This window comes from Pipistrellus kuhlii, unplaced genomic scaffold (assembly GCF_014108245.1).
Source record: "Pipistrellus kuhlii isolate mPipKuh1 unplaced genomic scaffold, mPipKuh1.p scaffold_m20_p_13, whole genome shotgun sequence".
Lineage (NCBI taxonomy): Eukaryota > Metazoa > Chordata > Mammalia > Chiroptera > Vespertilionidae > Pipistrellus > Pipistrellus kuhlii.
In genome coordinates, this window is record NW_023425438.1 from 7,219,694 (window position 1) to 7,237,866 (window position 18,173).

An 18,173-nucleotide genomic window follows, 5' to 3' on the forward strand; every position below is an offset into this window, starting at 1 on the left:
TGACTTTCCCTAGCTCCTTATTATGAAGACTGGGGGGGAAAAATCTCTCAATTTTTATATCAATGAATGAATTAATTAATATTTTTAAATGTCTATTTCTAGCCACAAAAAAAAATAAGCTCTTTCACTGTTTTATTAAAAAAAAAAAATATATATATATATATATATATATATATATATATATATATATATATATATATTTTTTTTTTTTTTAGAGAGGAAGGAAGAAGGATAGAGAGCTAGAAACATCGGTGAGAGAGATACATCGACCAGCTGCCTCCTGCACAATCCTTATTGGAGATATGCCCGCAACCAGGGTACATGCCCTTGACGGGAATCGAACCTGGGACCTTTCAGTCCGCAGGCCGGCGCTCTATCCACTGAGCCAAACCGGTTTGGGCCCTATTTTATTTTATTTTTAAAAAATATTTTTTTTATTTTCTTACAGAGTGGAATGGAGAGGGATAGAGAGTTAGAAACATCGATGAAAGAGAATCACTGATCAGCTGCCTCCTGCACACTCCCTAATGGGGATGTGCCCGCAACCAAGGTACATGCCCTTGACCGGAACTGAACCCAGGACCTTTCAGTCCACAAGCCAACGCTCTATCTACTGAGCCAAACCGGTTAGGGCTCTTGCCCTATTTTAAATAGTTAAGCCAGTTGGAGAAAAATTGTGACCATAAAAAGACAGATTATATGCAATCACTTTGGAAAACAATTTATCCTGTAATAAAGATAAATGTCTATATACCAGAAAGCCATCAATTCCATTCCTACATACATGCCTACAAGAATATTCATAGAAATCTTGTTTATAAAAGTCAAAGGAACAGAAAACAGCACTGCTGTCCATCAAGAGAAAAGTGGATACACACATTGTATAATATTATATTTGCGTTGGAATACTACAGAGCAGTGAAAATGAACAAATGACAGCTAAATGGAATAACATGATACACCTCTCACGAACAATGTAAGCCACAAAGCACATTACAGAAAATGTACACAGAATGAGTCCATTTACATAAAATTCCAGAACATGCTAAACGATACCATTTGTGTAGGAATCTAAACAAATGTAAACAATAACAAAGGGAAGGAAATGTTGAGAAATATTAAATCTGATAATGGTAATCTCTGGGCAAGGATGGTACTGATGTGACTGGGAAAGTGGATTTCAAAGGTACTGCTAACTTCTTTTTTTCTTAAACTGGATGTTGAGTTCACTAGTGTTTACAATTACTTACCTTAAGTACATTTTGTATCTATTCTAACAAACATTTTAAAGCAATGGTTGGAAACCGGTGGTCCATGGACCACTGGTGATCCATGAGGTCTGAAAGGTTGGCGACTGCTCTTTAAAGAGATGATAACTCTGCTGTAAGGCAATAGCTAAGCGTAGAAAATAGTTAACCTGCACAGGGCTTACAAGTAATACTTCAGCTGGGAGTTTGGATGAGGAGAGAGACCAAATTGGCAGTCTGGGCAAGGGGCTTGACATATAGATGACATGGAATAATAATGCATTTTCTTTAAAAAAAAATATATTTTTATTGATTTCAGTGAGAAAGGAAGAGGGTGAGAGAGAAACATCAGTGATGAGATAAAATCATTGATTGGCTGCCTCCTGTACACCTCACACTGGGGACCGAGCCTGCATCTTGGGCATGTGCCCTGACCAGGAATCCAACCGTGAACTCCTGGTTCATGGGTCGATGCTTAACCATTGAGCCACGCCAGACGGGCAGTATTCATTTTCTTAGGTGTGCTAACGATATTATGGTCATGCAGGAAAATGTCCCATTCTTAGTCAATGCATGAAGGAGTATCTAGGGGTGAAGTGCCATGAAGTTTGCAACTTTCAAATGTTTAGCAAAAATAAATGTGTATATGATGAGAGAGAAAGAAAGCAAATGTTAACGGTTGACCTATGATAAATCTAGGTTGAGGGTATAGAAGTGTTTTTTGAACTTTTCTGCAGGTTTGAAATATTTCTGGGAGGGGAGAAATCTTTTTTAAAAAACAGTATTATCTGGATATAATGAGTAAGGCTGTGCTCCAAGGAAGGCAGCCTTACTTTTACCTTCTCATTTTAATATTTATGTTATCTCTTGGAAGTTTTTATTTGTAAGTATATATTTTCTCAGCCTCAAAATTATAATGTATAAAATGTATCGTCTTAGAGGAGGAGAGGGGCAAAGTCCAGAGACCTTATTTTCAAATTATAAAGCACACTTGGAAATTTTGAAAGATATATTTGTATATGATATATATATATATATATATATATATATATATATATATATATATATAATGCATTCACCCTTTTAAAAAAATTTCTTTTGTTGGAGTATTTTAAAACAAATTTAAGGAATTATGTCATCTCACTTGTAAATACTTAAAATGTTCTTTATCTCTAAGAGATAAGATCTTTTTAACATTAAGAAAACCGTAATATCATTGTCACTCAACAAAATTAATAAGATGTGTTTAATTACTAGTATATCAAAATTCAGCATGCATTCAGTTTTCCTGTCTCAAAAGTATCTTTCTACAGGTTGTTTTGATCAGAATTCAACATTGCATCTAGTTGATGTCTCTTTTACTCTCTAACATCGACTCTTGTTTTTGGTTTCTTTCTTCTTGCCATTTATTTGAGGAATATTTATTATAGAATTTACTCCATTCCGGATGTGGCTGATGATATACCCTGGTGTCTAGTTACTTCTAGAAACTTGATTTGATTCTGATTCGAAGCTTTTCCCTCTGGAATACTGCAGAGGTGATAGTGTGTTCTTTCTGGCTACCATGTCTGGTTGTTCCACTTTGGGTGATTTTCAGATTGATCGGTGGCTCGTGGTGCTGTCATCCATCACAAGGCTTCCTTTCAATCTTTCACCTAATGGTTTTAGCAACCATTGATGAATGTTGTCTGGACCCATTAATTCATTAGGGGTTAGTGAATTTTTGGCTTCTATCAAACCTCTTGCATTTATCATATATGATTCTTCTATAATGAAGTTTCTCTAAGGCTAAATGGGAAAGATGGGCTATTTAACATTATTTTGTCAGCTTCCAAAGAAACCCCATGTCCATTAGTCATTCCTCATTTCCCCCCAGAATTCTAAGTAATCACTGAGCTACTAGAATCTTCTATCTCCATGGATTTCCCCATTCTGGACATTGCATTTAAATGGAATCATACAATATGTGGTCTTCCTCGCTTCGTGTACTGTTTTTAAGGTTTACTCAGGTTGGTTCTTTTTGTTGGATCCTTCATTTTATTTACTCGTTAATGGATGGACATTTGGGTTGTTTCCATTTTCCTGCTAATATGAAGAAGGCTACTGTGAATGTTCATGCTCAGGTTTTATGTGGATATGTTCTCTTGGGCATGTACCTAAGAGTGGAACTTCTGGGTCATGTTGTAACTCCTTCCTCACTACTTTGCTATCAAAGTGATGTTCAGAACCCAAATTCAGTGCTATTTCCATAGTGTTCCACCATCTCCCTCTCAGAATGAAACTTCCTCCTAGCCCTCCCATTGTGTAGTGCCTCTGTATTGTGCTTACCTACCAGTTGGCCTCAAAGCGCAGCTATTCCCACATGGCTGTTCAGCTCATGCTGTGAATTGCTGGAGAGCAGGGACAGGCACTCTTGCTTTTGGTATAGCCAAGACATCGAGTACACTGCCCTGCATAAAGCAGGAACTCTATTATGTGCTTTTGAATGGGTGGAGAGTGTTAATTTTACATGATCGAACTTACAAAATACATCGAATACTAAATGTCCACTTTAAAATGTTAAGTATTAAATGTTGGGCAAATAACACTTAAAGGTCTGTAAGGCAAATCAGTTTGCTACCCTGAAATCTACTTGTTTTGAATTCCAGAAGCTCCAGTATGTGGGATTTGAAATGAGGAAAATGAAACATTTTAGAAATTGTATAGATAGGACTTTGAAAATAAACAGCATAATATGAACAAAAGTAAATGACGTTAAAATTTACTTGTTTCAAATTTCATGTAGATGTTCTAAAGATGATTAAAAATTTATTTTCAATGTTTCGCTTCCCTTTCATTATTGTCTAGTTATGAACTCATAAAAGGCCTATACGAATAAAACATTTTTACTCATGTTGAAAGCCTTCATTTGGAACCAGTGATGGACAAGAATGGTGGGGTGTCTCTCACTCTCCAAGGCAGGCCCTGGGCCTGGAAATCCAGATCACCCTCTGGTGAGTGCTGGGGCCACCAACATTATTCTCCATTCTCAGAAGAGTTGTTCATGAACATACTCAGAATATTCTAGGCCGCTGGGCAGGTGGTGGCTGTCCGCCAAAGTCACTAAGAGGAGACAAGGAAGCCAGTTCCTAATTCCAATGTGAAACAATCCACATGGCTTTGAGACTGACGGAAAGAATATAGGTACATTGGCTGAAATGACAGGAGAGGATGTGACTAAAACCTGAGGGAAAGATGTACTCCTTTTAGTTATTAACATAGTTTTATTATTTTTAAATGAAACAGATATTCAACAGCATTATTATTTTTTTTAAATATACTTTTATTGATTTTTTTACAGAGAGGAAGGGAGAGAGATAGCTAAAAATACCAACCAGCTGCCTCTTGCACACCCCCTACCAGGGATGTACCCGCAACCAACGTACATGCCCCTGACGGGAATCGAACCTGGGACCTTTCAGTCCGCAGACCGACGCTCTTACCACTGAGCCAAACCGGTTTCGGCAACAGCATTATTTTTAAATGAAACAATATTCAACAGCATTATTAACTGTATGACCTCCAATATATTTTTAACATTATTGCTGACAGTATTACAGATGTCCCCCATATTTTATATATGTACATGTATTCATAAAAATGACTCATGCTCTGTATGAAGAACTCAGGCCCAGAAGTTAACCAGGTAAGTGGTTCTCAAGCTCTGCTGCCTCTTAGACTCAAGGGCAGTGATGCCAAGGCCCCAGGGAGCAATGACCTCAGTACCTCTGGGGGCGGGACCCTCGTATTATTTTTTAAAGCTCCCCGAGTTCAACTTGAGGACAAATGAACTGGGTCATGTTAGGTCGGAGGCTAAAACACGTTGTGCTATGGATTTGCTTGTGCCCGTGTAGCTGAGTGTTTGCCATGTTCTCGTGTGTGCTGTTTCCAACACAAGGGAGAAGAGGTTGACCTCTTGCTCTTTGCTACTGACAGGGGAGCGGTAAAACTGTACAGGCGAGGTCACAGTGCTATCCCGAGAGCAGCAATGCCCTACAGTTAACTACAGCATTAGTTCTCACCCACAGGTGCTTCACAGACTCATTCTTAGAACTCTGAATACAGACATCTAGGAACTGTCCTAGATTAGCGAATCAAAATCACTTTTTAAAAAGTTCACCGTTTTGGTGCCCGACCTCGGGCGGAGCTCTGTAGAGGTGTGCCAAAATAGGTCTTTAGATGTATTCAGTTAAATCATAGGGAAGCAGATTTCAGCTCAAGACGGAAAAGTAACTCTGAAATTGCTTAGACCTACCCAGCAATGGAATGGGCTGTTTTAAGGCAGTGAGCTCTGAGAAGTGTGGGAACAAGCTCCGTGAACCCTCTCCGTAGAGGGGTGTCTTTTTGATTGTTTGTTAATCCTCACCTGAGGATATTCTTCCATTGAATTTTAGAGAGAGTGGAGGGGAGGAAACATCGATGTGAGAGAGAACCCTTGGCAGGAAGTGAATCCAGGACCCTTCAATGGGCGGGCTGTGTATTCACTGAGCCAAACCGGCCAGGGCAAGGGTGTCTGCTTATCTGATGAGGGATTTTGGGAGACTGAACTTAGCACGTGAGGCCCAGTCCCTGGTGGATCGTCAGCCTTGCTCTCTGTTTCAGCTTCAAGGACAATAAAGCTGATATTGTGGTATCTTTCACATCTTATTTCTCAACTTGTTCCAAAGTGGAGAATAACAGTTACCTGTTGATGTCCTTAAATTCCATAAGCATCACAATAGAGCCATAACTTGTAATGGCCCATCTGGTGTTCTGAAAAAGTATTCCATTACTTTATTGGAGTCCATGAACTTTTATATTCCAAAGTACAAAGTACTTCTACAGTGCAAAAAACCCCCCACAAAAACAAAGATTTGGCATAAAAATTTTTGGGAATTCTAACTGCTTAACTGTCTAGGAAACAACAGCATTTTCCAAGTTTCTACTTCATTGAGAAACTTAGTCATGATCTGTAGAAGTCGGTCCTGGGCAATTTGAAGACAGGTCTTCTTTATCTGTAATTTACATGAAGAAAATAGAAGACTTGTGAACTATTCTAGAAAATTATTTCAACATAACATGCATTTTGTAGCTTTGTTTGCTCTTGTTAAACCAGGAAAAGATACTAGTAAAAAACAAACAAACCAATAACTGCCAAAACCAGTTTGGCTCACCGGATAGAGCATCGGCCTGCGGACTGAAAGGTCCCAGGTTCGATTCTGGTCAAGGGCATGTACCTTGGTTGTGGGCACATCCCCAGAGGGGTGTGTGTAAGAGGCAGCTGATCGATGTTTCTCTCTCATCGATGTTTCTAACTCTCTATCTCTCTCCCTTCCTCTCTGTGAAAAATCAATAAAATATGTTAAAAAAAATTTTCACTCTCAAGTTCAAAATCTTTAAATAAGATTAATAAGTTAATAAGTCAGCCTGGGCAAATGTATTTGAAGGGAAAGCACTTGGCTCTGTAATACATATGACAAGTTTTAAACCATTTCTTTCTAAAATTAAAAACAAAACAAAAAGTGTCTTTCAACAAGCTGACTTTCATGGCTCAGAGACAAATATTCTATTTATATAATAATGAGTTCTAAAAAGTTAATATATCTTTCAAGTATCTATAACTTAAGAAGGATTAAAAATAAAGCATAAAAAATTATCATCCTTAAGTGAATCAAATTTTTTCTTAAGTAAAAGACTAAAAAACTCCCTTCTGCACTGTTTCCAAAAAGTTAAAAACACCTTTTACAAGGCAATTATTTCTATACTTATTACTTATTTAAGACATTGATTCTACATTACCTTTTGGATAGGATAAGAAATTTCCATTATCTATGGAAAATATGACTTTCATAAAAAAAAAAAAAGAAAGTTGAAAATCAAAGAGCATTTGTATCCAATATTTTTAAAAAGTTTAAAGCATTTTCTTACCTTCATAGGCTGTTCCACACCAAATACAATACAGATGTTCTTCTCTTAAATAACTCGTCAATATCTGTAATTTGTCCAGTACCTACAAACAGGACACAAGCACATTAATGGTTCACATTGACCAGGAACTTGGTTTTCTGGTCTCTTGGATCATGCTGACCTACCCCAAGGCTGTAAATCTTCCACTACACACTCTACCAGTTAGGAGAGGTGTGAAAGGCAGAATATTTTAGAATGTGTCCCAGTTTACCAGCTACCCTGATTATTTTCACAAGTTTTCAGACTGAATTGAGACTCATTGTTAACATTCAGAAATAGAATTTGGCTGGCCCTGTTAGGATAAGGGTCGTTTAAAGACCACTTCTACTTTCAAAGAATCTACCTTCCCCTGTGGGGTGAGGGAGAACATTGTCTGCCTGTGCCATTCAAGTTCTCATCAGTGGTCTCCCATTTAAGTGGTACATAGGTTTTTCAAATTTTGAATGTTTCCTACAAAAGTCTTACGGACATGTAACCATGTGGTTATTTCTGGAATAATCTCCTCTTCCTTTGAATTGAGTTTTGCTTGTCTTGTGTGTGGGTGGGGAAGAAGAATCGCTTCCACAAGTTTAACAGGAAACAAGGTAAAAATGGAAATAATTTACATTTGCAGCTAATCCATCTACCACACTAGAGCAGAGGTGAGAGGGTGAACTGAAGCTAAAGGGAAAAATGATAAAGTTTTGATCTGGAGTTAATAAACCTATAAGGCAGTAGTTCTCAACTACGGGTGATTTCCCCTCAGAGGACATGTCACAAGGGGGAAGTGCAACAGGCATCTTGCAATACACAGAACAACACCCCAGAACACACCACTGCCTGGCTCAAAATGTCAACAGTGCCAATGCTGAGACAGCCTGCTCAGGAAAATGGTCCCAAAACATACACTTAAATCTTCACTCTCATATTCATCTTCATCTTGTTTGTTTTCTTCCTCTTCCTCTTCTTCAGTCTCCTCTTCAAGCTTCAGCCAGTACCAGGCCTCTCTGGGAACCTGTATATTCTGAAAATGTAGAATCGTTCCCAATTAAACATAGCTAAACATGAGCCTATCACCAGTATCTTTGTGTCAACATGAACTCATCCTTTTTTTAAAAAATATATATATTTTATTGATTGTTTACAGAGAGGAAGAGAGAGGGATAGAGTTAGAAACATCAATGATAGAGAATCATCGATCAGCTACCTCTTGCACACCCCACACTGGGGATGTGCCCGCAACCAAGGCACATGCCCTTGACCGGAACCAAACCTGGGATCCTTCAGTCTGCAGGCCAACACTCCATCCACTGAGCTAAACCAGTTTCAGCGAATTCATCCTTTTGATTAAAAATTTACTGGATGCTGCTTCAAGCGTAAAGCACTGCACTGTAAATTCTGAGGATGCAAAACCCAATTTAAAAAATATATGTATATACACATGTATTTAAACCCTTATCCCAGGACATGCTTATTGAATTTTAGAGAGAGGGGGTGGGAGAGAGAGACAGAGGGGAAAACATCAATGTGAGAGAGAAACATCAATTGGTAGCCTTCCTGTACATGCCCTACATGCCCCAAATGGGAATTGAACCTGAAATCTCAGTATGTGCCCTGACCAGAAATCAAATCTGCTGCCTTTTGTGTATGAGACAAACCTCTAACCAACTGAGCTACCCAGCCAGGGCCCAATTAGAATACTGTATTGTCTCCAAGTTCAATCTACCGGTACTAGGGAAAATAAGCTATGGGCATCAATAGCTTAATGGATATAAAATAATACATATAAGGATACCTATGTAATACCTTAATCAATAAAGAAAAATAAAAAAATAATAAATTAATAATAATAAATACCGTACATATAAGCTAGAAAATCTTAAGAGTCAAGACATACATTCAAAATAAAGTGCTAGGAAAATATATAAAAATGAGATTGCTCCTAGCAATATATTTAAAGATAATTTTGAGACTTTAAAAACTACATTTTTAAAATTGATTTTGAGAGAGAGAGAGGGAGTTTTGTTGTTTCACTTATTTATGTACTCATAGGTTGATTCTTGTATGTGCCTTGACTGGGGATCGAACCCATAACTTTGGTGTATGGGGACAATGCTCTAAGCAACAGTTATTTGGCCAAGGCACAATTTTGAGACTTTTGTACCATCAAAATAAAATAAAAAGGCAAAATAAAATCAAAGATAGAAATCATTTAAATCTGAAATAGATAGTATTCTACCATGATATTAATAGTTAGAGACACATGAGGTACACAAGGTAGACTGAAAATAGGCTATTCTGGTTAGTCAGATATTCTGGTGAATAGAATTTCCATACATAGTGGCTCTGAGTAACCAATATTAACATAAGCAGAGAACAACTATTGTAAATGTGAAAATGATATTTAACCCTTACTGGATAATTCAGACTACTCAGGTTCCTGACGTGAAAAGTCAGTATTTTGAATAGTACATGTTAAATGAAAACTTTAATCCAGTGAGTTTTAACTGGTGTGCCACAAGAATTTTTAAAAGATACAATTCTCGACTATTCAGTCAGGAACACCAAACTCTTTTTTCTTAGATTGTCAAATAAAAAAATGACAGCCATCTGATGTCCATAAATACATAAGTCATATAATAGAGTTGCATCTTATTGGTCATGTCGCATAATAAGGCTGATTGGTTAATTCTTGGTACCAGAAATTCTTATATACACGTATAGGCACTGGATTTTTTAAAAAGTCATTTAGGAACAAAATGGGTAGGTATTATTATTATTATTTATTTGGTAAATCATTCAAAATTATATCTATTTTTTTTGTCAGATGGGTAAAACATATTTCTTGGTGAGTCACAGTTATAGTAATTAGCTTATTAGATGTGCCATTAGGTGAAAAAGGTTGAAAATTGATGCTTTGCTTCGTAGAAGATGAGCTATACCAGAATTGGAATGTTTGGTTTGGTTTGTTGTTTTTAAATATAAATTCATGGCAAATCACACTGGGGGCCAAAACACTTCACTACCGAACTGAAAGCAGGTAAAAGGCTTGCCTTCTGAGTATCCAATTGTTGACAGGCTCTTTGGCTTCTTCTAAGATCTCCTTCCAGCTTCATTTCATCTTGCTTGCTTTTAAGTCGCATTCTAATTAAAGAAAAAAAAAAATAGCACATTACAGGTCTGTACTTGCTTTATCCATTTTCTATGCCCAAGTACTAAAAACTGCCTGGTTAATGGGCTCCGTGGTTGAGTGTCAACCTACGAACCAGGAGGTCACAGTTCGATTCCCAGTCACACATGCCTACATTGAGGGCTCTATCCCCAGAGTGGGGTGTGAGGGGGCAGCTGATCAAAGATTCTCTCTCATCACTAATGTTTCTATCCCTCTTCCTTCTTCTCTGAAATCTATTAAAAACTAGAACACGTTGAGGCAAGATGAAACAAAAAACAGCTCAAATACAAAGTTTTACCGGAACTGTTCTGCAGCATTTTCTTCAGCTTTGTTTTTCATGTGAATCTTTCTTCTGTAGCTTTCTAATTTTTCCTCTGCTTTCCGTTTTAATAAAGTCTCATGGCCAATGCCACTTTTCCCTGTTCAAACAGACAACTCTGTGAGAAATTACATTTAAATTTATATTTCAAAACGTGACAATTTATATATTGTTATAACAAATTAAATGGAGTTGTAACTTGATTACAATCACTCAAAATCATTTGATAAGAATGGCAGGAGAAAATAGAGATTAAAAAAACACCCTAAGCACACAATTTGATTTTTTGCAAAATCAATATTAATTTGATCTAATATGACAGTAATACTATACAATTTTTTAAAATTGGAGAACTCCAACTTTCATCTAAATATTATGAAAAAATAAAACATATTTTTCAAATATAATACGTTCAAAGTATTAAGAAAAACATTCATTTATTTGTTTTTAAATTTTATTTTGCAAATACAGTTTACATTCAATATTATTTTGTATTAGTTTTAGGTGATCTGATATTTAAGGAAAACTTTTATTATTATTATTTAAAATATATTTTATTGATTTTTCACAGAGAGGAAGGGAGAGGGATAGAGAGTTAGAAACATCGATGAGAGAGAATCATCGATCAGCTGCCTCTTGCACACCCCCCACTGGGGATGCGCCCGCAACCAAGGTACATGCCCTTGACCGAAATCGAACCCGGGACCTTTCAGTCCAAAGGCCAACACTCTATCCACTGAGCCAAACCGGTCCCAGCTTAAGGAAAACTTTTAATGGATATATCTGTTTCAGAATACTTTCTGAACATTTTTTTTTTATAAAAAATATATTTTATTGATTTTGTACAGAGAGGAAGGGAGAGAGATACAGAGTTAGAAACATCGATGAGAGAGAGTCATCGATCAGCTGCCTCTTGCACACCCCCTACTGGGGATATGCCCGCAACCAAGGTACATGCCCTTGACCGGAATCGAACCCGGGACCTTTCAGTCCCCAAGCCGACGCTCTATCCATTGAGCCAAACCGGTTTCGGCTACTGTCTGAACATTTTTAATGGTTACAACAATTTCCCCCCAGATTTTTTATTATTTAAAATTTTATACTCACTAAAAATTATTTTTATTTTAAAAGGTTTAGAAATTGAACTAAGAAACATTTTACTGAGGGCTTATGATAAAAATTGAAACAGATCCATCATAAAAAATACTTATTAAGCAAATATATGTGCTAGATATAAGCGTAAGTTATTATTACTGGTAAATATCTCTAAAAATAATTACATACATACCTGTTTTGACATTGAGAGGAATTGGTTCAACAATACCATCTCCTAAAAAAAAAAAAAAAAGAGAGAGAACAAAACACAAACTACTTTAGAAATTCTTCCTCAAACTATCAACAAGCAGTTTGCAACTTTACATTGTCCCACAGAAATCCCCTCCTGTTTCAATGATATTCAAACTGCAATCTGAACATCAATACTGTAAACCAATTACCTCATTTTAAATACAGAGTTCTCAATAAGGGTGACCCACAGCCTCCTGAGTCACTTAAAGGTAGTGTTTTATGAAGTAAAAGACTTATATTAAACATCCAAGAGGGTGACAGTCTTTTTAGATAAGATCAAAGCAATTACATAAAGGAGAGAAGAAAACAGCTTTCAGAAGCTACTTTAAATATATGGCCTTTATATCTTTAAAAAAATATATATTTTATTGATTTTTTACAGAGAGGAAGGGAGAGATATAATTAGAAACATCGATGAAAGAGAAACATTGATCAGCTGCCTTCTGCACACCCCCTACTGGGGATGTGCCTGTAACCAAGGTACACGCCCCTGTCTGAAATCGAACCTGGGACCCTTGAGTCCGTAGACCTATGCTCTATCCATTGAGCCAAACCGGTGAGAGCTGCCCTCAAACCGGTGAGAGCTATTTTGGAAATGGATTCTCCAGTGCCATTCCAGCCTTCCAAATGCGCTAGTATCAAATCTTAATAAAGTCTCACTTCCTAAAAAGAGAAGTGAGAATGGAGTCTCGACTTCGGCAGCTGCTCTACAGGTACAGGGCAAACAGGGCAGAGTCCTGGCAGAGTCCCCAATGTCGTTTCCCTTCCCTTTGGCCATGGTTAGCTGTTGTCTCCATTCTAATCTTTGCCCGTCCCCATCGTTAGTGGCTTCGAGGCTGAGCTGGGCTGACCAGCAGCTCTTAGTGGCCCCTGGTCGTGTGAAGTGGATGTGGGAAGGTGAAAGTTCTCCATAACACTTGTTAGCAAACAAGAGGCTAAGAAGCTTAAGTTGTTTGGATTTCTGTGTAGATGAGTAAGATTCAACAGCCATCTCTGGCCCTCATGGGTGAACCACCATTGGGTGGTTAGGAACACTTTTTTTTATTTCTGGATGTGACTTACCACTCTTGCCAAGGGCCTGACCACTTTTATATCCCATCTTCTGGAGCAAAGCAAACCCTTTGTTGTCACAGCCTAGTGCATTCTTCAACCCAATGTCCCGTCTTTCTCGTTCTTCTTCCTTTACACTCTTCTGCCTGTTTTTCAAATTAGCTTCTTGTTGCTTTTCTTCTTTTCGACGGGCTTCTCGAACTTGCCTTAGCATTGGCAATCCTGGTCTGATATCTTCTCTGAAGAAAAAAGGGAAAAGGCCGTTTTAGATGAGTACGTGAAGCTGTCTCATGACTTTGATACTCACTCACCTGACACTACTTCATATTTCGGTGCTACCTCTCTGACCATCTGTGTTATCACAAATATTAGAATGCAATCAGTGACCTCTGAGAATGGCTATTTTAATAAAAATGATGATGGTTGGTGCCAGATTATGGGAAACTAAAGAAAGTATACAGTTCAAAAAGTAAGTTTGGGTTAATTTTTCTAAGTCGTTGGCAATAATAACGAGCCAAGTAGCTAGGAGAGACAGTAAGATGAAATAAAGGAAAGGAGCAAATTTCCTAGGAAGAGGGGAATAAAAAGAGTCAAAGGCAGAGTAAAATGGGTAGCACTCAGAGACTCCTTGAAGCACTGTATGGATATGTAGATGGTGTTCCAATAAAGCAATTAGTAACTTTCCAACCTCACATTTGAAGTTAATGTCATTGCTTGAGAGTTTACATCAATGCCTTATACACAGCATTCTATGAAGTGTACACATTGACTTACTGGACATTAATGAAGGAATCAGACATATAGTCCTCTTCTTCCTCCATGTTCAACTTCATATAACAGGAGTATCTGCAAATCAAATAGGACAGGGTAACAGTTACTAATTTTTAAGAGTCTGATTCTGAGCTGCAGCCTGAGACTATGCATTTCTAACAGGTTCCCAGGCGACGTTCATGCTTTCCTTTGGCCTCCATGTGGTTCTAGAGCAGTGGTTCTCAGCCTTTCTAAGGCTGCGACCCTTTAATACAGTTATTAATGTTTTGGTCGCCTAAGACCATCAGAAAACACAGATATTTACATTATGATTCATAACAGTAGCAAAATTACAGTAATGAAGTAGCCACGAAAATAATTTTATGGTTTGGGGGTCACCACAACATGAGGAACTGTATGAAAGGGTTGCGGCATCAGAAAGGTTGAGAACCACTGTTCTAGAGGAAGGTGACAATTTCTATACTCTCTTAGGCACAAGATGGCCAACTGTAGTGCTTTACGTCCCTGCAACAGGAGAAGGGATGACTTAAACCAGGGCCAAGACGCCCCTCTTTCCTTACATGGTATGAATATGTGGATTGTGGGGAAAGAAACTCTTCATTAGGGTTTCTGAACTGCAAATATGTGAAGTTGGGCTGCTGAGGGCCATCTTCTTGGCCATATTAAGAGATCCTGTTCTGCAGAGTGAACCCAGACAGAGAGAACAGACAAAGATAGGCCTAAAAGCAACGAGGGTCCAACCCTAGTTTCCAAGACCCTGATTTCTTTGACTCTGTGACCTAGCATTCTTCCCAGCTACATAGGCTTATAAATTTCCTCATTGCTTAAACTTGTTTGAGTAGGAATTCTGTCAACTGCAACCAAGAGTCTGGTCACTGGATGAAAAAACATATTACTATACTAGTTTTTAATATTTTTAATGTCTATCTTGCCAATTAAGCTATAAACCACAAGGACAAGTCCCCTATATGCCAATGCCTACACCATTGTGTCCCAAGTATCATAAATTCTTAATGTTCAACAATGATGAGAAAAAGGGTCTTTAATAATATTAGTAATTTTGTGGTAATAAATGCATTTTCCCTACAGTGTCATGTCTTATTTAAAAAAAAAAAAAAACCAAAAAACTTGCCGAAACCCGTTTGGCTCAGTGGTAGAGCGTCGGTCTGCGGACTGAAAGGTCCCAGGTTCGATTCCAGTCAGGAGCATGCACGTTGGTTGCGGGCACATCCCGGGTAGGGGGTGTGCAGGAGGCAACTGGTTGATGTTTCTCTCTCATCAACGTTTCTAGCTCTCTCTCTCTCCCTTCCTCTCTGTAAAAAAAAAAATCAATAAAATATATTTAAAAAAAAAACTTGATGTAAATATAGGATCAATACAGAAAGCCGCATTATGTACAGGCTAATGAATTATCATGTACAAATTACAGAGATTTAATGATGATTAAATGCGCTAAAAAAATGTGTGATATACTGGGTGTTAAAACATCATGTGTAAGGATACTATTATTACACATAAAGTATCCTTACATGATAATTCATTAGGCTGTACAGACAAATGAACAGCCTAATGAATTATCATGAGGCAAACACTCTTATAACCAGGTAGTAGCCTCCAAGATGGCCGCCAATTATATTTGCTTCTTGGTTTTCAACATCTTTGATTGACGCGTGTCACCACACAGATATTATGGAAGTGAAGGAGTATGGCGGCTTGGTCATAAATGACACTACAGCTCTTAGTTAGGTCACTCAAACTCTTAAGTTAGATTACTCACTCAGAAGGAAGTCGGCTGTCCTGCAGTGAGGACACTCACACAGCTCTATGAAAAAGGTCCACACGGGAGGAACAGAGACTTCCTGTGGACAACAAATTTGAAAGCTACATGAGTGAGCCACCTTGGAAATGGATTCTCCAGTGCCATTCCAGCCTTCCAATGACTCAGCCTGGGCTGGCATCTCCACTGTAACTTCTTAAGGAAGTCCATGCTAAGCTAAACCAGTAAGAAATTCCAGATCCACAGAAACTGTGATATAAAAAATGATTATAGTTATTCAAGCTGATAAATGTTGGGATAATGTTTACAGTAAAAGATAATGCAAACCATCACTCATATCAGAAGCTAGAATCTCGCTGGCCACCTCAGGAGCCCTCTTTGTCCTCTAGTCACTCACACTCCTTCTAATCACCTCCTTTTCTTTATAGTCGCATCACCCACGTGTGCATCCTTAAACGTTACAGTTTAGTTTTTTCTATTTTTCTTTTTTTAAAAAAATATATATTTTATTGATTTTTTACATAGAAGAAGGGAGAGGGATAGAGATAGAGAGAGAGCTAGAAACATTGATGAGAGAGAAACACCGATCAGCTGCCTTTTGCACACCTCCTACTGGGGATGTGCCCGCAACCAAGGTACATGCCCTTGACCGGAATCAAACCTGGGACCTTTCAGTCTGCAGGCCGACATTCTATCCACTGAGCCAAACCGGTTTCGGTTGTCTATTTTTCTTTTATTATAATAAGTTTGACATGTGGAAGATTATATTCAGCATTTGTGGTAATTCACCCACCAGATTCTTCTTTTGTAATAATAGCATTATTACACATAATGGTTTAACACTTACCCTGTATATCCCCCCCCTTTTTTTTTAGCCCACTTAATTATCATTAAATCTCTACAAGCTAAGTCCTGCTTACTAGTTAGTCCTGCTTACTAGTTAGTCCTGCTTACTAGTTAGAGAAATTAAGGCTCCGTAAGGCTAAATGTCTTGTCATCACCACAAAAAAAAACTAGGTCTCAGGGCTCCTGTTACTGCACATGAGTATTAGGTTATTTTTAAAGTGCTAGGCAGATCTGAGTGGGTTACAGGTACTTTTTAAAGGGATACACTATACTTTAGCTCCTCCATTCCCATGGAGCATAAAAATACACTCCACAAGGCGATAATCCAGACAGAGATGGGGGTGGCGTGGACCACAGGGACAGCAGTGGAAGTGGGTGTATTTTGGAGGTAGCGCTAACAGGATTTTGCCAAGGGACTGGAAATGATGTCAAGGATTACCTCAAGGCTTTTGGGCTGAATACCTGGAGGAACGGGGTTCCTAGTTTTTTAAAGTAGTTCCACTGTAGCACACTGTTTTGTTTTGCAGAGAGGGGGCAGGGAGGTGGCTGCAAGAGAGCTGCTTCAGACACACCGAGAGCCCCACTCCACATCCTAGCGGGGAGATGGGACAAGTGGCTGGACTTAACCACAAACGGTGTCCAGGCGATCATCCAGACAGAGATGGGGGGTGGCTTGGACCACAGTGACAGCGGTGGCAGTGGGTGCATTTTGAAGGCGGAGCTAACAGGATTTTGCCAAGGGATTGGAAATGATGCCAGGGATGACCTCCAAAGAACGCCTCGGTCTCAAACACCCCCTTCCGCGACCGCTGATTCCCTACCCCCTCCGATCCCTCCCGGCTGCAAGCGGCCCACACAGGACGCGACCAGCGACCACAGGGGGTGGGAGCGTGCGTGGCGGTGCGATGGGCTAGTCACCACCAGCACACAGCTCACTGCCCTTGCCCACCCCATCCGGGGCCTCCAGCGGGCTCCCTACCTGGCAGCGCCCCTCGCCCGGGGCCTGCTCACATCATCGCCGGCGGCGCACACCCATCCGCCTGCGGGAGGAGCTCGGGGCCCTGAGCGCGCACCTGCGTTTCCGGGTGCGGAGCCCGTGGGAAAGCTGCGGTGGGCGGGGTCACGCGGGCGCGGGTGAGTGCGCACGCGCAAGGCCAACCTTCTGCGCACGCGCTCTCTCCTCGCTTCCTGCTGGGAGGACCGCGGGGGGCGGGGCATCCGGGTCCCTCGGCGGCTGCCTCTAACCCCGGAGCCCAGCCGACCGGCCCGGCTTAGCCTAGGAGGTGAGGCCGCCCCGTCCGCCGCTAAAGCAAGCACGTTGACGCGCACACACGCCCCCGGCCCCCGAGCAAACCCAGAGGGGTGGGTGGGGGGCAGTTCGAGGCCGGCACGTCCGCGCCGCCCGGGGTGGACAGCCCGAGTGGCCCCCTCGGCCCGCGGCGGCCTCTGCCCGGGGATCGCACTGCAGCTTCGGCCTCGGGGACCTGGCCTCCCGCCCCGTTCCCGGAGGAAGACGCAGGGAGGGAAGGGACCCTCTTGCTGGGGCGATTGGATCGGCTCCTGGACCAGGTGCAGCGGGGAGCGGGGAGGGTGCGGTGCAGCCAGCGGTGGACAAGCAACACCGAGGCTGTCAGCCTGGCAGGTGCTTTTCCGTTTCCCAGTTCATGGAATGGGTTAATG

At 40.0% G+C, this 18,173-nt stretch overlaps 2 protein-coding genes across 3 annotated transcripts in view; one reads left to right on the plus strand and one right to left on the minus strand.

Annotated features, from left to right (window-relative positions):
• Positions 1–5,939: 5,939 nt before the first annotated feature.
• On the minus strand, positions 5,940–17,726 carry GPATCH11 (G-patch domain containing 11). The gene is given in 11 exon segments (XM_045580519.1): positions 5,940–6,280; positions 7,194–7,275; positions 8,119–8,235; positions 10,265–10,355; positions 10,682–10,802; positions 11,991–12,032; positions 13,112–13,338; positions 13,874–13,945; positions 17,473–17,540; positions 17,543–17,629; positions 17,631–17,726. Coding segments are annotated over 11 exon segments (1,044 nt in total). The 5' UTR covers positions 17,712–17,726; the 3' UTR covers positions 5,940–6,224.
• Positions 17,651–18,173, plus strand: part of HEATR5B (HEAT repeat containing 5B) — a 62,529-nt gene continuing 62,006 nt past the window's right edge. For both annotated transcript variants that reach the window (XR_006741378.1, XM_036434741.2), the window contains exon 1: positions 17,651–17,776. The gene's annotated coding sequence lies outside the window, so the exon portion shown is untranslated. The remainder of the gene's footprint in view (positions 17,777–18,173) is intronic.